Source organism: Phodopus roborovskii, unplaced genomic scaffold, assembly GCF_943737965.1.
Source record: "Phodopus roborovskii unplaced genomic scaffold, PHOROB, whole genome shotgun sequence".
NCBI lineage: Eukaryota > Metazoa > Chordata > Mammalia > Rodentia > Cricetidae > Phodopus > Phodopus roborovskii.
The window spans coordinates 29646319-29670920 of record NW_026126470.1 but is presented as its reverse complement, the minus strand read 5'-3'; the positions used below and the strand labels follow the sequence as shown (position 1 = coordinate 29670920).

General features: G+C 51.5%; 1 protein-coding gene across 1 annotated transcript; it reads left to right on the top strand.

Moving 5' to 3' along the window:
- The first annotated feature begins 1880 nt into the window (after positions 1 to 1880).
- Setd4 (SET domain containing 4) lies at positions 1881 to 24560 on the top strand. The gene is made up of 11 exons (XM_051191915.1): positions 1881 to 1939; positions 3404 to 3500; positions 7426 to 7521; positions 10461 to 10498; positions 14368 to 14456; positions 16011 to 16440; positions 16824 to 16998; positions 18493 to 18574; positions 19585 to 19665; positions 22809 to 22932; positions 23910 to 24560. The coding sequence occupies exons 2-11, from the start codon at positions 3434 to 3436 to the stop codon at positions 24042 to 24044; spliced, it is 1317 nt and encodes a 438-aa protein (XP_051047872.1). The 5' UTR covers positions 1881 to 1939; positions 3404 to 3433; the 3' UTR covers positions 24045 to 24560.
- The last annotated feature ends 42 nt before the right edge of the window (positions 24561 to 24602 follow it).

Below are 24602 nucleotides of genomic sequence, written 5' to 3'. Positions count from 1 at the left end.
GGAATACATTGAAGTAAGGAAACAAATATGAGACATTCCCAGGACAAAAGATTCTGTTGTTTCATATGGATTTCATGTAAATTGCCATTTATTTCATTCAGGGTTCTAGTCAGTAGTTTACCAAGCCTTACTAATCCACGGTGAGTAGTTGCTCTGCAGTATTCACACCCCTGGATACTTTATTCTGTTGGAGTGAGCCAGTTTTAGAAGGATGTGCATTGAACTATTTGAGTACCATAGCCACATAGTGATAGCTCATGGCATATAAGGAGCCTTGAAGGCTGTGAGGGTCCTGCTGGGGAAGAGCTTCATGAATGATTTAGGACCACAGGGAAAGAACTCTCAGCTCGCAGCCCTCCTTCCGACTCTCCACTTCTGGGAACCGTGGTGGGATCTTCGGGATCATTTTGAAGATATCTGAAGTCAGACCAACACCACTCAAGATGAACATGACTCTGGCCACCGAGGAAGAACCACCACCACTCGAGGATCCTTCTTGAGTCACACTTTATAGGAGAATATTGGTTGAGGGAGAGCAGGAGCTGAAGGGCCCCAAGCAAGCCAAGCGAGCTGCTTATAAAGGGACCAGGGACACGGGTAAGGTCCTGATAGGTCCAGGCCGGTCTGCAGAGCCACCAAGCCTCGGGATTGGCCTGAGACGGAAGGCGTTCACGCGCATGTGCACTCTTGCAGGTGCGAACCCAGATGGCTCCAAGCCTTAAATGGAGTTGTTTACCACTTGCCCTACGGAAGTGGGCGCCATCTTGTAATGGCGATGCCTCCTTGGCCCCTAGCACCCTGCGGGCACTTCTTGCATCCCACAGAGGGATCTACATTGTCCTCCAGGAACAACGCTGTTTTTATGCCAACCGTTTAGAGATGGTTCAGTGTGGGGCCCGGCAGCTGCGGGGCCAGGTTCTAACAACCGAACCGCAGTGTCTTCTGTGGGTGGGGCCCTGGTCCCTGCCACCCTGATCCTCCTTAGTGTTCCCCCCTTCCCCTTTGCCCTCCCTGCTCTTATGTTTTTGCCTTTGTCTTTTAAACGTATTTTTAAACAGAAATTTATCTTGAATCACTACTCCATCCACAGAAATCCAAGTAAAAACAGTATTGTTATTTTCAGAGTCATCCCGTGTTGAAAAACCTATAAAACGATGGCCCCCTGTCAGCAGGAAGTAGCCAGACAGAAGCCTCCCCCTATTCTTAATATATATAAAGGGTCTGGCATCCCCCCCCCCCCCAACACACCCGGAAGCCTCGACTCTGAAACTGAATTCAAACAGCCGTCCAGAGATCGAACAACAACAAAGCAGCGGGAACCCGCTCCAGCCATGCAGCGGTTGCAAACGCGGACCCTGCAGGGCCGGAACGGCCGACTCCCTCCCTGCGCCCTAAGCAGCTCCTTTTCTCCTTTTCCCGCTTGCACACCCGTAGCTACAGAAACCGCAGCCCGAAGCACGTGACGCGCGTCCCCTTGACGGACGGATGAGGCGGGCGGGCGGGCGGGGACCAGCAGAGCCCCGGGGAAGTGCGCATGCGCGCGGCGGTGCGGGGCGCCCGGGGAAGTGCGCGGCGCCCGGGGAAGTGCGCATGCGCGCGGCGGTGCGGGGCGCCCGGGGAAGTGCGCATGCGCGCGGCGGTGCGGGGCGCCCGGGGAAGTGCGCATGCGCGCTGCGGGGCGTGCGGGCCGCGTCTCCACACTTCCGGGCCGTCCCGGCGGCGCCTGCGTCACGGCAGCCCGCGTCCCGTTGGACTTCCCGAGGTCTGCGCGGATCCCGCCCCCCCCCGACCACTTCCTGCGTCTGCCCGGGTGCACCGGAAGTGCAGACAGGCTGGAACACTGCGCAGCCGCAGGGCCCGAAGCGGGGCACCGGGCTGCCGTGGGTGGGACTGCACTTCCGTGTGCACCCGCATCTGCGCCCCGGCTGGCTCCAGACTGGTAAGAGCAAGTGTTCCCGCCCAGGCAGGTTCCTGCGCGGTCCGTGTCTGCCCGCCCGGGCATTTCTTCCTTTTAAGAAGTTGACCTTAAAATCATTTCCATTGCTTGGTCACGTCAAGGCAGGTGCGTGGAGCGCCGCAGTTGTGTCACTCTGGTATTCAGCTGTGCCGTGCGGGGTAGAAAAAGCCCACTTTAGAATGCTTTCCGGTCGTTTTGTTGTAGTCTTAGCATCCTTGTTGCCGAGAGGCAGGTCCCAGAGGGTGAGTTTTATCTTATGCATAGAGGTGTCTTATCTACATGTGTCTGCGCACCACGTTCGTGCCTTGCATGGGGAGACCAGAAGGGAGCGTCTTTTCCCCTGGTCACCAGGCGCCGAACCCTCTGGCAGCAGCAGCAAGCGCTCTTAAGCACTGAGCCATCTCTCCAGCTGCCTCTCACTCCCAGGGATCTTTCAATTTAGAATTTTCTTCAACTTCATTTTCTTTTTTTTTTTTTTTAACTTATTATTTCTTGCATGGTTTCACATCTTAGCGTATATCTTTCAAAAAAAAAAAAAGGCCTGCATTTATTTCAGTTAATTCCTAGAGTTGGTTGTCTGTGTTCCCTGGATGATTCCTTTTTGGCTTTTGAGACTAACGTAGAAAAGCAGTAGTCATCTTTTGTCTTCTGGCCCTTTCTGGCTTGTGCTCTGTCTTGATTTTCATTTTCTCTATAAATTATATTTCTAGATCCTAGTGTCTTAAAATCCAGTTTACACTGGTGGGGGCTTATGTATGTATTTATTTATTTAGTTTTTTTTTTTTTTTGTTAAGACTTCTGAACCGATGGGTGCCTCATAGCTGTGTATGTTTTGTATTTATTTATTATTATTATTTTACGTGTATGAATGTTTTGCCTTTACATTCATCTGTGCATTGCATGTGTGGCATGCACTCAATGCACAGAGCCTTATCTCCAGTCCCTGTGTTCTCAAGAGCTGTTAAGTGGCTCTGTAGTAAATGTCAACTAGCACTGAACTGTGAAAGTCACCAGAGGCTCTGCCTAGGAAATCAGCTGTGAGAATTTAGTCAGTAAGGCCTCCTTTTACAGCAGTGGTTCTCAACCTCCCTAATGCTGCTCATGCTGTGGTGAACCCCAGCCATAAAATTATTTCATGGCTACATTTGCTACTGTTATGAATTGTTCTGTAAATATCTGATATTCAGGACTTACGATATAGGACCTCTGTGGGTGTCATGACCCACAGGTTGAGAACCTTTGTTTTGAAGGACCCATTATGGGTATTTGTCACAACAGAGATCCCGATTTAGCACTTAGTAAAAAGTTTTGGTGTACAAAGCTTTTAAGAAAGGGATTTCTGAAAAATGAAAATGTTCACCAAAATATGTATTTGTGTATTCAAAGGTACCAAGGTCTTTAATTCTCATCCACTAGAGAGTAAGGCCTTCACTTTCCTTATTTCAGGTTGAGCACGAAGCAGGCTCCGGTTTCAATATGCAGAAGCGAAGAGGAAGGACAGGGAGAATCAGATGGCGAAGGCGGAGCTCTGACTGTAGAGGAGGTACAGGACTGGATGTGTGTGTGTATGTATGTATGTATGTATGTATGCATGCATGCATGTATGTATGTCTGTATGTGTCTTTGCTAGGGTTGCTGTTGCTGGGAAGAGACACCATGGCCACTGCAACTCTTACAAAGGCAGACATTCAATTGATGTGGCTCGCGGTTCATCATCACCGTAGCAGGGAGCATGGCAGTGTTCAGGCAGACGCGGTGCTGGTTACATCTTGATCAGAAAACGACAGGAAGTGAACTCAGACACTGCGTGGTATCTTGATCATAGGAAACCTCAAAGCCTGCCCCCACAATGACGCACTTCCTCCAACAAGGCCACACCCATTCCAACAAAGCCACACTTCCTAACAGTGCCCCTCCCTGTGACCTTATATGGGTTCAATTACACTCAAACTACCACATTCCACCCCCTGGCCTCCATAAGCTTGTAACAATATAAAGCAAAATGCATTTAGTCCAACTTTAAAAATCCCCATGGTCTATCACAGTCTCATCAATGTTTAAAAGTCCAGAGTTCAAAATCTCCTGAGATTCATGTAATCTCTTAGCTGTAATCCCCTATAAAATCAAAATCAAGAAAACAGATCACATGCTTCCAACACATAATAGCATAGGGAAGACATTACCGTTCCAAAGCACCAGCCAGCAAACTCCAAACTCTGCATCTCCCCGGCAAACTCCAAACTCTGCATCATCTCCCCGGCAAACTCCAAACTCTGCATCATCTCCCCGGCAAACTCCAAACTCTGCATCATCTCCCCGGCAAACTCCAAACTCCGCATCTCCATGTCAAAGTGCTCTGCAGCTGAGCTCCTTTCAGCTCTGTTGACTACAACACACTTCTCTCTCTTGGGCAGGTTCCACTCAGCAGCTCTCCTCAGCAGGTACCTCACAACTCTGGCATCTCCAGCATCTTAGGTTCTCCAAGGAAACCCAGGCTTCAACTCCACAGTTTCACACAATGGCCTCTCCTGGCTTCCATTCAGGGGCACCCCGACACATGCCTGACCTCATTGGCTTTCCTTAGTTATGGAGGCAAATTCCATAGCCTCTTCCTTCTAGCCTTAAGTCCAGAACCACATGGCTGAAGCTGCCAAGTTCTGCTGCTTGCTGGAGCTGGTACACGGCCCCTTGTTCAATTGCATCTTCATCAGCTTTCTGTCCTTCACTGCCTAAGCCTGTATGTCCTGAAACTGGATGTCTAGACCAGATTGGACCCGCCAGCCTCTGCCCTCAGAGTGCTGGGATTAAAGCTGTGCACCAGCATACCCAGCTCTAAGTTTTTCTTTATTTAGTTTCTGTTCACAGGTTGGAAATATAGCTGGGTGGGATGTTGACCCGAGACCACCACTCTCTTTATTCTAGAACAGAGCACTTCACTCAGCTCCTTTTCTCCTAAAATTTTACATTTACTGCTCCTCTTCAGGGTAAATCTCCATTAGAGTTAGCACCGGTAACACACAACAGAGGCTGTAATAGTCTGATTTTGAGGTTTCCTCTGCTAACAGAATTAATCCAAAACTCTTCACTTTAGACAAAGGACAAAAGGCAGCCACATTCTTCACCAAAATATCACAACAGTGAACTCCAGGCAACGTACGAAAATTCTCGGGGATCTCTTGAGCAGTTCCAACAACTCTTAGTACCTTTGTGCTCCGATGAGGATGGCCCGTTAAAGCCACACTTAAATCATTCCGCTGCCTTCCTAACCCAAATACCAAAGTCCAGTTTCCTCCAAACCAGAAAGAATCCGGTACCAACTTGTGGCATCTTAGTTAGGGATTCCATTTCTGTGAAGAGACACGTGACCACAGAAGGAAAACATTTAGAGGTGGCAGCTTACAGTTGAGAGGTTCAGTCCATCATCATCATCATTGTCACGGAAGGGAGTGTGGCAGTGTGCAGGCAGACTGTTGATCAGAAGGCAACAGGAAGTGGACTCAGACTGGGCAGCATATGCGCCTCAAAGCCCGCCCCCACAGTGACACACCTGCTCCAACAAAGCCGCAGGTCCCAACAGTGCCACACTCCCTTGTGAGTTTATGGGGTCAATTGCATTCAAACTACCTCAGTATGTTTCTATTTTTAGTTTAGTTTTTTCCTGAGAGTGGGTAGCTGAAGCAGAATAACTTGTAGTAGAGGCTGGGAAACCTAACATCAAGACCCTGGGTAGCTTGGTCTCTGGAAAGGCCTGCCTGCCTGCCTGTGGCCGGCTTGTTTGTCACTGTGCCCTGTCACATGTCAAGGACGTCTGTGTGCTCCCCACTTTTGGTGGAAAGGGGTGCAGGCAGTCAGGTCTGTGGCCTCATGCACAGTAAGTGCATGTTGTACCACTGAGATACATCCTCAGCCTCCTCTCTCATAAGGCTACCATCGTGAAGGTTCACCCTGTGACTTCTAACCCTGGTCATTCACTTCAGAGTCCCTTTCCAAATATCACGAGGTCTTCAACATTATAACTAAAAGAAACATAAAATATAAGTCATGTTTATTATGTATCTTTTGCTTGTTTTCAGCAGTATTGTGTAGCTTTTGATGTGTCGGTGCTATCTGTACATATACACACACACATATAGTTGGATCTATTAAGAATTTCATATTTTGTCATTTTGTCAGGTAGTAGTGGCCCACGCCTTTAATTTCAGCACTTGGGAGGCAGAGGGAGGTGGATCTCTGAGTTCAAGGCCAGCTTGGTATACAGAGTGAGTTCCAGGACAGCCAAGGTGGTTACAGAGAGAAACCCTGTCTCAAAACAACCCCCCCAAATATATATATATGTGTGTGTGTGTGTGTGTGTGTGTGTGTGTATATATATATATATATATATATATATATATATATTTGTTTTTTGTATTTTAAAACAAATTTGGAATTTGAATTTTTGGTTTACTAGTGTATGGAAATAAAATTAACTTTTTATGTATTGATTTGTATCTTGTAACTTTGCTAAACTCATTTGTTGTTTTGAAGTTTTTCTTAGATATTCCATGATTGCGCTTAGGTGTTCTGAAAATTTTGGGTTTTTACCCCCCCCCCCCCCCAGTTTGATTCTTTTCTTAATTTTCCCTGATTACCCTGGTTTAAGAGCTTTTATATTTTTGAGGAAAAGTGAGTTCCCTGTTCTGGATCTTAGAGGAGGTCACTTAGTGGTCACTGCTGTGGAATATTTGTATACTGTGTGAAGATAATATTGCTGTGATTGGTTTAATGCAAAGCTGAACAGCCAGCGACTAGGCAGGAGGTAAATGTAGAGCTTTTGGGCAGAGAGAGGAAGTAGGCAGGAGATTATGGAGGTGCAGGGGAATGGCCATTGAGACATGGAGGGAGTAGGTCATACAGAATGAAAGAAGGTAAAACGACACATGGTAAAATGTAGGCTAATAGAAGTGGAGTAATATCAAAAGGTATAAGAGCTGGCTAGGAGCAAGCCTAAGCTATAGGCTGAGCTTTCATAATTAGTAATAAGTCCCCAATGACATCGTTTGGGAGCTGGCTGGTGGGACAGAGGAAGACTTGTTACACTTCGCTGTTAATGTGGCAGCTGTGTGGAGGGACTAGGAATGGAACATAGGACTCCTCCAGGTGTGAGGCAGACACTCTGTCTACCCCCCAGGCTACAGCCCCTGCTGGGTTCCTCCTCCCCCCAGTGTCTTTTGTTAATATGTTATTTATCTGGGTTTGTACATCTCCTGTCTTCACCGGACTGCTGTTAGATTTTAATCAAATGGTTTTGTGCATGCATTGGAATAATCATATAGCAATGGCTTTTCTGCTCGGCGTGTATCATTTTCATTTGTAGTGAGACTTATTCCATTTATGATCTGCCTGTGTGATGTACTTCATTGGATCTATGGCTTTGCAGTGCTGACAACGATGTTAACTATGGCGTGTGTTCCTGCCCCTCCTGACAGTGAGCGAGAGCCACCGGCCTGAATTCATAGAGCTGAAAAAATGGCTGAAAGACAGAAAGTTTGAAGACACAGGCTTAGTACCTGCCTGCTTTCCAGGTGAGAGTCACGTGGGCGGGGCTGGGGCGGGGCCGGGGCGGGGCGGGGCCGGGGCGGGGCCGGGGCGGGGCCGGGGCGGGGCCGGGGCGGGGCTGGGGCGGGGCCGGGGCGGGGCTGGGGCGGGGTCAGGGCATGGTTCCTGTAGTGGCTGCATCATTTCTGGAAGCATCTGTGTTTGGGCTTCACTGTGTGTGTCTTACCTTTCTATGGAAAGGAATGACAGATGAGGAAAAGTTACGTTTGAAGGAGGAGAATAATAAAAGTAAGATGAGACCTTGAGGCCAGGCGTGGTGGTACACGCCTTTCAACCCAGCACTCAGTAGGCAGGGCCAGGCTGGTCTCTGAGTTGAGGCAAGCTTGGGCTACATGGTGAGTTCCAGGCAAGCCCGGCTATATAATAACCCTTATCTCAAAAGAAAAAAAATTAATAAATAAGATAAAAGGGCAAACTAGGTGTGGATAACACTTGAAAGACGTGAAGTCTTATGCTCTCCCGGGAGGCAGCGTTTGACTAGTCTTTGAAGAGCTCATGCAGCGGACAGGACCTGAACCTGAGGGGCTTGTAAACACACCTCAGAAGGTGTTCATCTTCCTTAGCGCTCGGGAGAAACCAGACTAAAGAGCTTTGAGCTTTCATGTCAGAAATGCTAACATCAACAAAACCCCTGGCAACAAGCACTGGAGAGGTTGTGTAGAAATAGATTCTCTCATTCACTGCTGGGAGGAACTCAGTCGATCCTCTACTCTGTATACCAGTGTGGGGAATCCTCAAGGAATCTAGAACCGGAATCTACCATAGGACTGAGCTAGGTCCACTCGGTGGAGTGTGTCCAGAGGACTCAGTAAACATTCAGCTACGTTCATTGCTGCTCTATTCACAATAGCCAGGAAATGGGGACAACCTGGATGTCCTTCAGCAGCTGAGTGGGTGGAGAATCGCGGTCTGAGCACCCAATGGGACTCTGTTCAGTTGTACAGAAAAACAAAGGCACGGAATTTCCGGCAAGTGGGCAGACGTAGTGAAGATCCTACTGAATGAGGTAACCCAGGCCCAGTGGCTGCCGCCTCCAGACCCTTAGATGTAAGGGGTAGCTACCTCCCCGCACGGAGGCAGCCAGTCTTTACGGCAGACCATCACCGTCTGCCATCACCGAGAGCCGCATCGCGCATAGTGCAGAGGTCGGCAGATCAGGGAGCCGGCCCCAGCAGACAGACACATCCGCGTCACGGTAGTGCCTCACCTGTGCGGCCCGAGCCACACCGAAGAAGCAGGAGTGTAAGAGCCAGGGCGCCAGGAAGTCTGCTGTGAAGCCGTCTCTCCTGGAAAGTGCGCGCACGCACGGTCAGAACTGTGCTGTTGTCAATGGACTTGGTGGCGTGGAAGGGTGGGCACTTTGTGGGACCCACTCTTAGACAAGGAACCCGTGACCGCTGGGAGAAGGAGAATTTGCCTCTCCCGGGATGCGCTTCCTCGCCGGTTAGCCAGCACAAAGTCAGCCTTGAAGTGCAAAAAGACGCTGTCAAGTTAGAAGTTTGGGTATCCTGGAGCCTCACCTGAAGGAGAGGCTGAGTCTTCAAAGCTTGTGTACTGAGCGGAGCGGAGGATCCCTCGAGGCTTGCTAGGATTGGGGAGCCATGCGTGCCAGTGGGGCTGTCTCAGGCCCAGGAAGTGGGTAGTTTTCCGAGGGTGAGGCGTGTTCCAGCTAAACACTTGAGGTACTTGTTCTGTATTACGGTTCGGCTCCCGGAGGGGAAGCCCCCGGTGCTGGCCTCAGCAAATACTGCCCCTTTGGCTGTTTGGACCTGTCTCTCTCATGATGGAGGTGCAGCCCTACAGGCTTCCACGGTTACCTGAACCGAGGCAGGTGACATTCTCCTTTGGAATTTGATAGCTCCTTTGGAGGCCAGATTGACATTGGTCTGGAATCAGTTGCTCAGAAGTTGGGCAGTGTCCTATGGACGTGGGTGGAAGGCAGCTCCAGAGCAGACCGGCGTGCTGTCCAGAAGGACTTGGGTCTGGCGTGGCAGAGAGAGTTCTTCACCACAGGGCATGCTTCGGATGTCATGGGGTCCTGCTGCCTGTGATCCCAGCGCTAAATCATGAGCTATTGGACTTGTCCTCCGGCCACTAGTTCACCTAACTGGGGATAGATTAACTTACATCTCCCAGGTAAATGAGAGATGCACACGAGGGCCCTTCCCGTGGGTCAGTCACACATGGTGGCTCTGGGGTCTAAAAACCAACACAGAGCTCAATTGTTGCTTGCAGGACAGAGAGCTGAATGTTTTGCAGTAGTGAACTATCCAGGGAGGCAAAGGGTTTAAAGGTAAAATGGGAGGGTTTTACAGTGGCTTTGACACAATTGTCCACAGCGAGGGTTTCACAGTGGCTTTGACACAATTGTCCACAGCCACAGAACCCCAGGGTGAGGGTGAGTGCAGTGCGGGGCAGTTGACTGGCGGGTAGGCATCCTCACACGACTGTTTATGTAAAGCTTTGGTTTAGCAGACAAGTTATGCCAGTTCCCATTGTAAGACAATGAAGTGTGAAGCGTCTGTCTGCCCTGGCTTCGTTTGTCAGGGTTTGACCCAAGGGCCTCCATTTTGTTTCTGACAACATTCACAGGACCGTGCTCTGTCAAGGTCTGTGTCTTTATGTGTCAGGCTGGGTCAGTACATCGCTCTCTTAGGTTGTATCATGTGGAATTCTTCACCAGCATTGTCCCTGCGTCGAGGTCCTTAGGTCTTGACCCAGAGCCCAGCTTTGCTGTTCAAGGGATGTAAGTCCACAGAGGGGTTCAGAACCCGTCCTCCTTGGGAGGGAAAGCCAAGCCACCCACCTGCCCTATTGTGTTGTTGTGACAGTTTTTAGCCCGTAAGGGGCGCCCAAGACCGCCAAGATAAGGTAGGATTTACCCCTCCATGTTTGGCTCTTACAGGAACTGGAAGAGGGCTGATGAGCAAAACATCACTGCAGGTGAGCACTTCTGTTTTACCCTTGAGGCTTGCTGTGTGTGCATGTGTGTGCGTGTGTGTGCTCGCGCACGCGTGTGTGCTCTGCTCACACCGAGTGAACTAGGTGTGCTTCACCTGTGCAGCCGTTTCTCTTGCTTATCAAATGGATATGTTTGGTTAGGGTTATGCCAAGGAAGCTCGAGTTTGCTGTGTAAGACAGACAGACAGACATCCCAGTCCTTTCGCTGACACGGCAGTGACATTGATCTGTTGTCACTTAAACAAGCACAGAGGGGGCGGATGACCTGCGCTCCGAGGTCCCGAGCCCTTCCGTCCCCTCGTCTCTCCGTCCTTCCGTCCTTCTGTCCCCTCGTCTCTCCGTCCTTCCGTCCTTCTGTCCCCTCGTCTCTCTGTCCTTCCATCCTTCTGTCCTTCCGGCTCCTCGGCTCTCCATCTCTCCGTCCCCTCGGCTCTCCCTAGGCCTCTCTGATTGTGAATTACAGGAGGGAGCGAGGGAGGGTGCAGGCTTCCTGCCCCCCTCTTTAAGGATGGTGCAGCCCCAGGGGCTGCCAAGGCATGAGTGAGGCGGGCTGTCTCTTCCCTGGCCTGTGCTCTCGCAGTGCACACTTAGGAGGAGGAAGGAGGCCGCTCGGGTGGGGCGCGGAGTGTGGCACAGCGATGTGTCTGCGATGGCAGCACGGCTGCTCTTGTCTAGGACGTGCGCGGGGACGGAGAGCGGGGACACGCCTTGGACCCCGCTGCCCCACAGCACGGTGGTCCCAGTTCTGCAGCTTCCGTTTTTCTTGCCTGGAATTCAGCATGTAACTCAGGCTAGCCCCAAACGCCCGTCTTCCTGCTCCCACCGTTGCGGTGCTGGGGTTAAGAGTGTGTGCCTTGACGCTTTGAAGTGTGTGCTAATGTGAACCGTGTTGAAAATGGAGATGTATGTTGTATGCAGTGAGATGTACGGATCTTAAATGTAGTTTTATATTTCTGTTGTGATAAAACACTGACCAGACGTAGCTTGGAAAAGACCGAGTTAACAGCACATCCCAAGGGAAGTCAGGGCAGGAGTTTTTAGCTGGAACCTGGAGGCAAGAACCGAAACAGAGGAGCGCTGCTTCCTGCCTTGGTTTTTTTCATGGTCTGCTCAGCCTGCTTTCTTGCACAATACAGGGCCATCTGCTCAGGGGTGGCATCACCCACAGTAGGGTGTGCCCTGGGACACCCCACAGGTAGGCCCATAGGCCAGTCTACAGCAGGCGATCCCTCCATTCAGCCCCTGTCCCATGTAACTCTAGTTTCTTTTCAAATTAACCAGTATGGTCCAGTCCTTTGTCAACCTGAGCAAAAGTATGTCACCATTAAACCATAAATAAGTCCCCTTGTTTCTCTCCGAGATCTTGTGCTAACACCACAGCGTAAACTGTAGAGTAACATCCAGATCTCACATCCTTGAAGAAAAACCAGACGCTTTAAAAGTTTAAGGCCGGGCATGGCATGCTGTTTCTCCTCCTCCCCCAGCTGCCTCTGGGCCTTGGCTTCTCTCCTCCTTCGTGGACTGATTCCTCCTTGGGTGGGGATACTCTGGCCGAGTGTTCAGCCTCTATTCTGGGCATGGAGACTCTACAAAGATGTCATCTCCAGACTCCGGTGGCTATCTCCCTGAGGAATCTTGGCCTTCGTTGAGGACCTTAACTGAAGTAGGAGGGAATGCCCCCGCTCTTTACCAGGTGCAGGCCTTCATGGCGGGGTCCTGCTTCCCACGTTAGACACAATTTAACTCAGGCAGCTCCTTGAGTGGCTGTCAGACCTGACAGATAAAGCATGCCACTCTCTCTGGTGTGCTGTTTCTGGCAGACACTGCAGGGGTTCCTGGAGTTGTAAACGATGGGCAAGGAGCCTGCAGCTTACGATTGATTGTGAGCGGCAAGGTTTTCAGAACTTCCCACCGGGCACTGGCCTAATGCCTCGGCCCCAACACGGTGCTCTAGTTAGCACTGCGCGGACGCTAGCACCCCTAAAGAATTGCAGGCACAGATGCCGAGCAACGAATAAGCATTCGGAATCCCTGGCTCACTCCCAAGAGGCTGCTGCTTTGCATGAAGATGAGAGGCAGCGCCACACACCAGTGAAGGGTGTAGCCTGCCAGAGGTGGGCAGCACGTCCCATGAGCTCCCAGGGGCCGGGAACATTCTTAGTTCAGCACCGCTCTCCTGTGGGGACCATAGTGAGTGTTTGTAATGGCAAACGCAGGGGCTTCAAGGCCAGGCATGGCGGCTCACACATATGGAGGTAGAGGCAGGCGGATCTCTGAATTCAAGGCCAGCCTGGCCTACATAGTGATTCTCAGGCCAGTCAGGGCCAGCTATGGAGAGAGAGAGAGAGAGAGAGAGAGAGAGAGAGAGAGAGAGAGAGAGAGAGAGAGAGAGAGAGAGACCTGTGGTGGTGTTTCGTTTATGATCTAACAAATAAAGCTTGCCTGAAGATCAGAGTGCAGAGCTGGGCACACTGGTCAGCCATAGCGGCCAGGCAGCGGTGGTGCACGCCTTTAATCTGTTACCTAGTTGGCTTTTCAGTTGTCTTCCATTTTTATATTTTGTTTGTTACTATATAAAGTGTTCCTTTTCATGGTTTGAGTTCTTTTTTAAAATGCTTTATTCTGGCTGATTTAGTTTTATAGATTTGAATCTGTTTCAAAGAAATTCTGAGTTCTATTGAATGCCATGAAAATATTTGTTACAATAAACACGATTCTTGGGGCTTAGGAAAAAAAACAAAAGAGATAAATACTTTCTTAGTCCAAACGGGGAGCGCTAAGGCATAACCACAGTCATGCTCTAACATGGAAAGATAAGGATGGGGAAAACAGACAGGCTGAGTAGATGTTCATTCAGGGAGACATAACTTACAACAGGGACAGATGAACATCAGCAGGTTCCTGGTCCCAGGGACGCCTCCGGATGACCTCTCTCTCCATACCGGAAGCAAGAGAGGGCTCCAGGGTCCCCTACCCCAGACCTAGTTCCCCAGGTCACGTCCGCACCTGTCCCCACCGCAATGGGCGTGGTCAGTGCGACAGGTGCGGACACAGTGAACACCTCACTGCAATGCTCAACCAAAGCCCAACAGTGCATCCCAGACCGCGCGGCTCGTTGTCTGGCGTCTGGGGCTCACTCACGACCTCCTGGACTCTGCCTTCCGGGACAGCTTGTCTTGGAGGCTGAGGCCAGTTCCACGCTATTGCGTGCCCCTGTCCTTGGTCACTTCATGGTCCTGGCATCTCCCGGACACCGGAGTCTCCACTGACGTTGAGGCCACACTTCACCGATGGCCTCTGCTGGCTTCTGACATTGCCAAACCTCAACTTCTCTTCATGGGCCTCTTCAGTCCTGGTTTCCATGGCAACGGAGGCCTCTCACGGATGTCAGAGTGCCGAGCTCAGCTCTTCATGATCCCTTCATGCCTTCAAACCAGTGCCATGTGAAAGACTTACACATTGTTTACCAGTTTCTGCTGCCTGCCCTCTGTTCGGCTTGCCCCGCCCACCCCCCCACCCCCACTGGACCACAAGCCTCTGTGTCCCGGAGCTGAGGAAGGCCCCCCTCTTCCCATATTTTATCTCAGTGATGCTGGTCTCTTGTTACTCACGGCTAACTTTGAAGCCAAGCTGATTATCATAGATTGTCCTGGTAAAGCAAAGGGTTTACTTCCACAGATTGTTAATTTCTAGAACCTCTCCTCTGACTGACTGGCCCTACCACAGTCAGTGCTTCTGTCTTTGCAAGCCGGGCCCGCACCGTGTGTGCTCTGGGGGCTTTCGCTATGCAGTGATGGGATTCAGGGTTTGCAAAGCCGAGGCGTCCTAAACCCTACCTTCTCTTTGGCAAGGAGGGACAGATGATCGTTTCATTGCCCAAGAGCTGTCTGCTCACCACGGACACCGTGATTCGGAGCTCCCTAGGCCCCTACATTAAGAAGTAAGTGACTACACCCTGCATACCTGGAGCCAGTGCTAGTCCTTGAAAGTTTCTGCCGTTGGCAGATGTGTGGTGACTGACAGAGCCTGAGGACCCAGCTCTTGTCTAGCCAAGAAATACCTGGTGTGATTTGAGACTTCACTCTCTTCCAGGTTTGTTCTGAATTCACTGGCAACCGTATCTCTAAGGTCTTCAGCAGGCTGACTGGGGTGTTGGGTGTGAACCCTGTCCCCTATTTACTAGGGAGCGGGCATGAAAGGGGATGGTGACAGGGTGAAAAAGTCCTGCAGATGCTACTTCCCTGCTGGTTCATCTATTGTACCTGCTTGGCTTCTTCAGCTGTGAACGGATTTGGCATTAGGGAGGCGTTGGATTTTGTTTGGGATGAAGGAGAGCAGGCAGTGTAGGTTGAGAGCCTTGTTCTGGGCACATGGTGACAAGTCTTTTGGGGCACCCTGAGGACAGAGAGAGTGAGAGCCTCAGCAGCAGTGATCTCTACATTTTGAGGGTTCCATCATAGACTGCGCTGTTTCATAACCCTGCCCCTCCCCCCATTCTTGATGGGCCTGTGTAGAACCAAGGATGCTTTACTCTGATCGCAGGCAGAATGTGTGGTGGCATGGGAATCCAGACTTTAAAAGGTAATGATAACATTGCTAAGTCTGCTCATGCCTAAGGGGTTGATTTGTGAGTAGCTATCCAGAATACAACCATATAACTTGTATCAGAACTTCTAAGTTTAAGAACAAAAGCTCAAAGTGTAAACTAATGAGCAGTGTCCGGTAGAACTTGCAGCAATGGTGGAGATGCTTTGTTTTGCATTATCCAAGATGCGAATCACAGATGCCCATTGAGTAACTGGAACGTGGCTTGTTTTACTAAAGAATGAGTCTTAAGCACTCCTTAACTATAAATAATTTAAATCCAAGTAGTCCCGAGAGCCAGCACCCACTGGCTCTCTGACATTGGAGTTTGCATCTCTGAATCTTGACCCCTCCAGACTCCCCATAGTAAACATCTTAACAAGGTGAAACCTGGGAGAAAAAGCTCTCAGCCAGGCAGTGGTGGTGCACGCCTCTAACCCCAGCACTGGGGAGGCAGAGGTGAGCGGATCTCTGTGAGTTGAGTCAGACTGGTCTACAGAGTGAGTTCCAGGACAGCCAGGGCTGTTACACAGAGAAACCCTGTCTCAGAAAACAAAGGGGGATTTGGGGAGGAGAAAGGAAAGGAGGGGAAGAGGGAGGGAGGGAGGGAGGCAGGCAGGCAGGCAGGCAAGCTTTCAACAAGAGAATCAGGGTGAAAACAAGATTTTTTTTTTCTTTTTTCTTTTATGCAAAGCAAATCTTGCCTACTAGCCCGGGAATGACATTGGTGGGCGTGAGGCCACAGACCGCGTTGGGTGTGCTCTGGAGAGGCACAGTCATAGGAGAGGTGCCTGTGTCTTGGATGGAGTAGTGACAGCTTGAGCACGTTCCCACGTTCCCTCTGAAGCAAACCAAACTGTTTGGCCGACTCCACACTTTAATTCCTTCGATTTGTCTTTCATTTTGCAAGGTGGAAGCCTCCTGCATCTCCTCTGCTGGCTCTGTGCACCTTTTTAATCTCAGAAAGGCATGCAGGCAGTCGGTCCCTCTGGAAAGCCTACCTGGACGTTTTACCCAAGTCATACACCTGTCCAGTCTGCTTTGAGCCGGAAGTGGTGGATCTTCTGCCCGAACCCCTAAAGTCGAAGGCGGAAGAACAGAGAGCCCACGTGCAGGACTTCTTTGCCTCTTCCAGAGCCTTCTTCTCCACCCTGCAGCCTCTGTTTGCGGAGTCTGTGGACGGCATTTTCAGCTACGGCGCCTTCCGGTGGGCCTGGTGCACCGTGAACACCAGAGCTGTGTACCTGAGGTCCCCGAGGCAGGGATGCCTTTCTGCGGAGCCAGACACGTGCGCACTTGCGCCGTTCCTGGATCTGCTGAACCACAGTCCACACGCGCAGGTGAGATGCTTCCGCGCACACGTGTCCTGCTGTCGCAGAGCCCCAGCACGGTGCCACAGCACAGGTGGGACCTGGGTCCCTTCAGCCGCTCCGTGTCCCCTGCGCTGATGTCATTCTGGCAAGCGGGGGTGGGGGGGTGGGGGGGGGCGGGGGGGGGGCTTTGCTTCTGGACTGCACTGCTCTCCCGGGCCTGCAGGGCCCTGTGCTGAGACAGAGTCTGTCTTTCCTGCCCTCCAGGGCTGGGGTGCGGTCTAGCTTCCTTCCCGCCCCATAGTAGGCTGCAGTTTGAAATGCCTGGTGACCAAGTCAGCCACAGGTGGGGAGTTAGTATGGTAACTTTTAGTGTAGGCTCAAGGGAGAAACCTTCCCCCTTCCCCCTGTAGGTAAAGGCAGCATTCAACGAGAGAGCCGGCTGCTATGAGATTAGGATGGCCTCACGCTGCGGGAAGCATCAGGAGGTGTTCATCTGCTACGGCCCCCACGATAACCGACGGCTGCTGCTGGAGTATGGCTTCGTCTCCGCCTGCAATCCTCAGGCCTGTGTGCCTGTCCCAGGAGGTTGGTGTGGCGCGGTGCCGCTCTCCCAGAGTTGCAGTAGGGAGGCCCTTGTGTGCAGGGTTCACTGGCCTCAGGCGGAGCTAGCCTTGCCTTCACTGATTGGAATCGGTGTAGTAGTAAACTGATGGATGAACTGAGGAAAGCTGCTCAGGAAATGAGTGACAGTCAGGCCTGGGAGGGGGCAGATCTTCCTGCTGAGCAGAAACTTAGCAAGCACTTCCGCAGAAGCCGTTCCTAAGCCACAGGCAAGTGGCCGGAGATTTCCCAGTGTGTGTTCGAGGCATTTATGTGCAGGTCAGAAGAACCTCTAGGGGAGATGATGTCTGCCCTGTAGGCAGAACAATGGTTACCTTTCTTAAGTTAAAGATAGAAGAGCCAGAACTGGGCCAGTGAGATGGTTCAGTGGGTACAGGGGCTTGCCACCAAGCCTGATGACCAAAGTTCAGTCCTCGGGACCCACAGGCGGAAGGAGAGAGCTGACTCCTGCAAATTGTCCTCTGCCCTGCACACGTGTGTGGTACACAGCTCATAAATTGAATCGGTGTGATGGTTTTTTAAAAAGAAAGTTGAGAGCAGGGACTTATACAGTGAATTAGAAAGCCAGCTCTGGCCGGGCACTCGGGAGGGAGGCAGAGGCTGGCGGATCTCTGTGAGTTCGAGGCCAGCCTGGTCTACAGAGTGAGTGTCAGGACAGCCAGGGCCGCACAGAGAAACCCTGTCTCAAGAAACAAACAAAAAATGGAGAGAGAAAGAGAGAAGGAAAAGGAAGGAAGGAAGGAAGGAAGGAGAGAAGGAAAGAAAGCCAGCTTTGAGATCGCCTCATTCAGAGCCCGCAGTTGCCAGACGATGGCTCTAACTGTCCGCAGTGCCAGGTAAACCCACTGAAAAACAACTACACTTAGTTATCTGTCCATTTCTCCACGTAAAAACAGAGTGTGTCCGCTCAGTGGCAGGACAATTGCCTGGCACGTGTAAGGCCCTGACTGAAGGAAAGGAAGGCTTGCTTTTGTCAAAATTATACCCCCAAAGTCCCTGTGTTTCTTTCCTCCACCTCCTCCTCCTCCTTCTTATATGAAATGCAGAATGGAAGCCCTGCCATCACCTCACAAACACAACAGAAACCCTTTGCTTCCTTCACAAACGCCGTGTCAGTTTTCACACATTCACTTAGTGGCTACGGTCGCCGATCCGTGGACGGCGCTGCACCTGGCGTGTAGACGCATTGCCCTCTTGTCTCCCTGAGTCATTGTGCAGCCACTGTCTCCCAGCAGCGGCTCTGGCGACTTCTCTTGTTACACTGGGGATGTGTTTGGTGGGGGCGTGAGCCTCGCCTCTCAGTATTCCGACCTCAGCCTTGCAGACCTCACAGCTCTTCAGGACAGTTAGTGGGAATTAGGAGACACTCTTGGTTCTGTGGGGATGGGAGCCAAGGTGCATGCGTGCTCTTCCTCTGAGTTGTACCCTACTGTGACATGAGTCTCCTCTCCGATGTAGGGACGCTGGTTAAGTACCTCCCAGCAGCAGATAAACAGCTGCACAAGAAGATGTCCATTCTGAAGGATCATGGCTTTACAGAGTGAGTGCTTTCTATCCCATTCCCAAGGAAATACGAAGGGTCCTGGCTTCCAGCTCCTGCCTCTGTGGTAGCTGGCGCATGGGCGTTTGTTAAGGTCTTACTGTGAAGTAAGGTTGTGCTCGGTGTTGGGGAATGTGCGAGTCAAGCTTGAAACAGTTCTGCGCATGTCATTAGGTGGGCCAGGTTCAGGTGGGACGGCAGGGGTTTGCCACAAGCCAGGCTGACCCCTAGCAGAGAACCTGTCTTCTGGCAAACTCAACATTTTGACATTTTCTTTTCCGTATAAATCAGGCTTTTCACGTGCAGCATCAGTGTGGGGCTGCTGACTTCCCTGTTATCTCCTGTGTGGTGTGGTTACCGGGGCCCTCGCTGTGGTCCCCTAAACCACGTTCAGTGTCCTACTGAAATTGACTGGAAAGTGGCCCTCATCTTAGGGCCACTGTTGCTGTGAGGAAACACCACGACCAAAAGCAGGTTGGAGAGGAAAGGGTTTATTTGGCTCACAGTTCTGCGCCATAGTCTGTTACTGAAGGAGGTCAGGGTGGACCGTGGAGGCAGGAGCTGATGCTCACTGGCTTGCTCCCCATGGCTTGCCCAGCCTGCTTTCTTATAGAGCCCAGGACCACCAGCCCAGGGATGGCCCCACCCACAGTGGGCTGGACCCTCCCCCACCAACCACTAATTGAGAGCCCTGTAGGCTTGATCTCATTAAGGAATTTTCTCAATCAAAGCTCCTTCTTCTCCAGTGTCAAGTTGACAAAGCTATCCGGCACAACCCCGAACAGTCAGAACACAAATCCCGTTGTGGAAATGAACCACGCAGACCGTTCTGAACCCCCGCTTTGCTTTGTTCATAGTATCCACACACCCATTTTTCTCACACCATTTTGACCCTGCGTGGAGGTGACCTGACTTATGTGCCCATGGAAAGCCACCGCTAGGTTCCTTAGGTGTTTGCCGTGATGTCATTTCTGAGTGCAGATTTGGTGCTTTCTGCTTTTCTCTTGCAGGAATTTGACGTTTGGCTGGGATGGGCCGTCCTGGAGGTTGCTCACAGCTCTTAAGTTGCTGTGTCTGGAAGCTGAGAAATTGTAAGTTTCACCTGAGTTGCCTTTTTATCCCCCCTTGTTTTTGGAAGCAGATGTTCTCGGTGTAACCCTGGCTGTCCTGGAACTCACTGTAGTCCAGGCTGGCCTTGAGCTCACAGAGATCCATCCGCCTGCTCTGTCTCCCGAGTGCATCACCACGGCCCGGCTCCTGCATTGTTTTAATGGTTGCCTGCTTCTTGGTGTAAATTGAAGGGGTTTGTTTGGGAGACTTGCGTTTAGGAGGGAAAAAGCAGAGGCTGCCCTGAAGCTGCCCTTCGAGTGACCGCCCAGCCTCTTAGAGTGCCTGGCTCGGAGAGCTTTGCCCCCTGGTGACCTGGCACTTACAGTCTGATTCGTGACTTCATGCTGTCAGCACTGACGTGTCCCAGGCACATCTCTGAGTAGGAGGGTTTTCCTGTGACAAGCGAGCTCCTCACTACGCCTTGTCTGGTCCCTTGTTTCCCTGTCGGAGCCCGCTCCAACCAGTCAGCTGGGTTACCTGAGCAGGGCGTGAGGACAGAAAAGGCAGGTAAGGAAAGAGACAGAAACACAGGATAGATTCCGGAGGTTGCCCGGTCCATGCCTTTCAGCACTGCGGACAGCTCCGAGTTTATTTTTAGATCATGTTTATGCACAGACTAGAGGCAAAGCAGTACAGATACCAGCATAGTCAGTTACCAGCATAGTCAGTTAACCAGCTCCCTGCACTATCCTAGAATGGAGGAGCAGCCGGGTTCACTATCTACCCCGCGAGTCCTGCTAGCAGCAATTAGACTCATTCCCTTATCTCCGTGTGCCTTTGGGCTGGCTGGCATCAGAAGCTCGTTTGTTGGATGATACGCTCTTTCCCGAGGGCTTAATCAGAACTTTCTCACGGCTCTCAAGGAGACTGGAGCAAGCGAGCGTGAGCTCTAATATCTTATATGTCAGAACAGACTCCAGATGGAAACCGAGTCACTCGTGGGCTCCCACACTCTGGGGTTGATCTAGAAGCCTGGCTGAAAGGCTTCTCTGTGAGAGGAAGCAGGCAGAGGAGCCCTGGTGTATACAAGCATTGTGGTGGTTCCGTAACATCCCGATGGGACTGTCGGTGACGTCTCTCGCTGGTCTTAATTACTAGAAATGTAGTTGACTCATGAGCAGCACAGGTTGGCACCCGGCAGATTCAATTGCATGGGAAAAAAATAATAATTGCACACAGAAATATTGAAAATTTTAAGAAAAAGTTAGTTGTAGAAAAGAAAAATAGAAAGACATCTACACATAGTTGACTTAGTGTTCTATTGTTGTGAAGAGACGCCATGACCTCAGAAACTTATAATAGAGAGCATTTACTTGGATCTCGCTTATGGTTTTGAAGGTGTGGTGGTCTGAATAGGAATGGCCCCACAGACCCATGCGTTTGAACATTTGGTCCAAAGGGAGTGGCGCTATTAGGAGGCGTGGCCTTGCTGGAGGAAGTGTGTCACTGTGGGGGCGGGCTTTGAGGTCTCATACGCTCAAGCTCTGCCCAGTGTGGCTCACGGTCTCCCTCTGCTGCCTGCAGATCGAGATGTAGAGCTCTCAGCGCCTTCTCCAGGACCGTGTGTCTGTCTGCACGCCACCATGCTCCCCACCATGACGATAATGGACTAGACCTCTGAAACTGTTTCCATTTATAAGAGCTGCTGTGGTCATGGTGTCTCCTCACAGGAGTAGAAACCCTCATGAAGTCAGGGCAGGGGCCTGGAGGCAGAACTGAAGCAGAACACTGCTCACTGGCTTGCTCCCCAAGCTCACATTTAGCTGCATCCCAGGACGCCTGCCTAGGGACAGCTCCACCCACGGTGGGATGGCCTCCTCCCATCGGGCATTAATCAAGACAGTGCTCCCTAGACCTGCTCACACACCACAGTGGGGCTGTCTCCTCACTAAGCTTCCCCTCGTCCCAGATGACTCTAGCTTGTGTCAGACTGACAAAAGCCAGCTAGCAAACAGCCTTTGAGTTTCTGTCCTCTGAATTGGCGTTACAGGAAAAGGCGGTCTCTTGCATTGTTTGCCCTCCCCCCCCCACCCCCTTGTGTAGTGCGTCTAACCTACACACGCATTAGTTGCTACGGCATCTCCTAGTCCACAGCAGGCTCCTGCTGTGGTTTTGTGGAAGGTGAAGATTTACACAATCTGAAGATGAACTAGAGTTTAGTTGCTACACACGGGTGGGGCGTCAGGTTTCACACCCAGAGCTCTGACTGTGTGTACCCCCCAAGCCAGCTGTCAGCTGTAGGTGCTGTTACTTGTAGAGATGAGATGGTGTGTTTCACCTTAAGACAGAGTAAGCCCTGCGCCTGGTGGGTCTCCTTCCTCGTACTGTAGAGAACGCAGGCAGGTGTGCAGTCAGCCCAGGGCACAGCCAGAGCACCGGCCCTGCCTGGGTTCCGTGTTCTTGGTTGGCACCCTTCGGGAGGAACTGTCACTTACAGCCAAGGGGCATGCAGTGTCCCCGTAGCTGGTGGGTGTGGCTCTGGCTACTTGTACGGCAGACGCAGGGCTGCCGTGAAAAGACAGTTCAGCCGCAGCTGTCCAAGAGCACCCAACTAGCTGGCTCTTTTTGGTTTTACTCCTTCTTACTCTTCCTTCCTCTGCTTCTGTGTCTCCGTTAGGGTTTCTGTTGCTATGAAGAGACACCATGACCATGGCAGCTCTTGTAAAGGAAAGCATTTCGTTGTGCTGGCTCACTTACAGTTCAAGGGTTCGGCCCGTTATCGCCGTGGCTGGGAGTACGGCAGCCTGCAGACAGACGTGGTGCTGGCTACATCTTGATCAGAAAGCAACAGAAAGGGGACTGTGTGACACACAGGGTGAAGCTTGAGCAAAAGAGACCTCAAAGCCCACCCCCACAGTGACGCACTTCCTCCAGCAAGGCCACGCCTACTCCAACAAGGCCACACCTCCTAATAGTGCCATTCCCTATGAGCTAATGGGGGCCAATTGCATCCAAACTGTCGTGGGAACTGCAGTGATATTACGGGTTTGGGGACGAGCCTCACCTCACAGTGCCCAGGAAGAGCAGGGACAGGGCTTGTGTGAACTCCGCAGGGCGAACGCCGTCTCCAGTACTGGGTCCTGGGGACCCGCTGAAGTGATCTTATTGTACATTCTGGTTCTAGTATGTCCTGGAAAAAAGTACTCCTCGGTGAAGCAACCTCAGATACAAATGAGAGGACAAGCTTGGGCGTGGCCCAGAGAATATGCTCGGCCTTCATCGAAGAGACTCAGGCTGCGCTGAGCAAGGTGTGTTTCCGGATGCTGCTTATCACAGGGTCCAGTCCCCCCGAGACTCCTTGTCTACGTGCTATTAGGAAAGTCTTGAGAATCTCTGTATTTGAGTGTGTTTACAGGGTTACACTCTAAAGTCACTAATGTGGTGCCAGGGAGGCCAATGTGTGAAGGGCTAGCGCGAGGACCTGGGTTCATATCCCCGGCACACACGTGTGCCCGTCACTCAGGGGGTAGGTAGGTAGGTGGAAACAGGAGAACTGTGAAGGCCCACTGGCCAGCCAGCCCAGTCCAGGGAGCTCCAGATTCAGCGAGAGGCCTCGGCTCAGACAAACTGCAGGTGGACCAGCAATAGACGCCGGCTCTCAGCGTCAGCCGCCGGGCCGGTCTGGAAGGTTTGCGTACAGTGTGCGGTGCACGCTCACCTTGGGGGTTGCCGAGTCACTGCTTAATGGTGTCACCCACGCTGGAGCTCTCGCGGTCTGTGTCTTGCCGTGCACGGCGAGTCTTGTTCCCAGCCCAGGTCACATGTCGTACAGGGAACTCTGGGACCTGCCCCTTCTCTCTAGCTAAACTCTGTATTTGTTAATATTTTCTTTGTTCATTCATCGTTGGCCACGTAGGTTGAGTCTTAATTTTTGCCTCATGTGTTATCCTTGCCTGACTTCTTAGTGGTAATGTCTCAACTGCTTCTTCCTGTGTGTGTCTTAATTTCACATATGTTTGTTTTAAACAGAAACCAGTTCATAAGAAACTTTCCTGTATTGAAATTAAAAATTTTAGTGCATTTTGGAGATTTTATGTTAAATGAAAAGAAAACCACAAAGGACAAGTACTGTCCATTTACAGGGGTTCCCAGGCCAGGGAGATTCTCAGGGCTGGGTGGAGGGGAGCAGGCTCACCGGGTCCCCGGCTGCCTGCCTCGAAGCAGTTACAACGGCAAATTCGATAATGCACTTCTGTTATAACAGAACATTAAAAATAACTTGCAGGTTTCTGACATGAAGGAGGGGAAGACGTTGCTGACGCATCAGCTCACGCTGGTAGAGGCGCTGCTGATGGAAGAGCTGAGGATCCTGCGGGCTTCCGCGGAGATTGTGAGCAGTTCACTAGCCTGCTTTCCCTGACGGCACGGGAAGCCTGTGATTCCCTCCTGTGGAGGGCGGACTTCCCGCGATTTCACTGCGGTTGGAATAGACAGACTTTTATATGAGGTTGTTTGAAGTCTTTGGATGGCTTCTATTAAACAGTGATGTGTCATATCCCTCCCTTCGCTCCTCCCACGGCATGGCGTGGGGGCTGCTCCCAGCACCGGGAAGGATGTCTGCAGGGACTAGGCATTGGGTAGCTGAGGACAGAGTTACACTTCACACTGTCGTTCTATGGAAGTGAGCGAGCGGCCGTGGGGAAGAAGGGCTAGGCTGTGTGATGAGCTGCAGAGTGGGAGCTGTAAGGGCCAGGCAGCCCTGTGTTCCGTTTCCGGGCGTCTCCTGTTTCATTTCCCTCATCGGCTGTTAATGGTCAAGACGTGATCCTCTGAGACTCTCAGGTACTCTCGCCTGAGGGACAAGTTGGGCCGGGTGGCTCTGGTGGCATGTGGTAGAGGGTTGGCAGTGTTGGGCCGCCCAGACCTTCCCTCTGTAGACTGGCTGAGGGAATGTTGAGGAGCCTTCTTGCCTGGGGGG

Bases quoted from the DNA above. Each gene is read 5' to 3' on its own strand.
- Setd4 (XM_051191915.1), top strand. From the start codon at position 3,434: ATGCAGAAGCGAAGAGGAAGGACAGGGAGAATCAGATGGCGAAGGCGG. The intron at 14,457-16,010 runs GTAAGTGACTAC...TCATTTTGCAAG, and splicing joins CTAGGCCCCTACATTAAGAA to GTGGAAGCCTCCTGCATCTC. The intron at 22,933-23,909 runs GTGTGTTTCCGG...AATAACTTGCAG, and splicing joins CTCAGGCTGCGCTGAGCAAG to GTTTCTGACATGAAGGAGGG.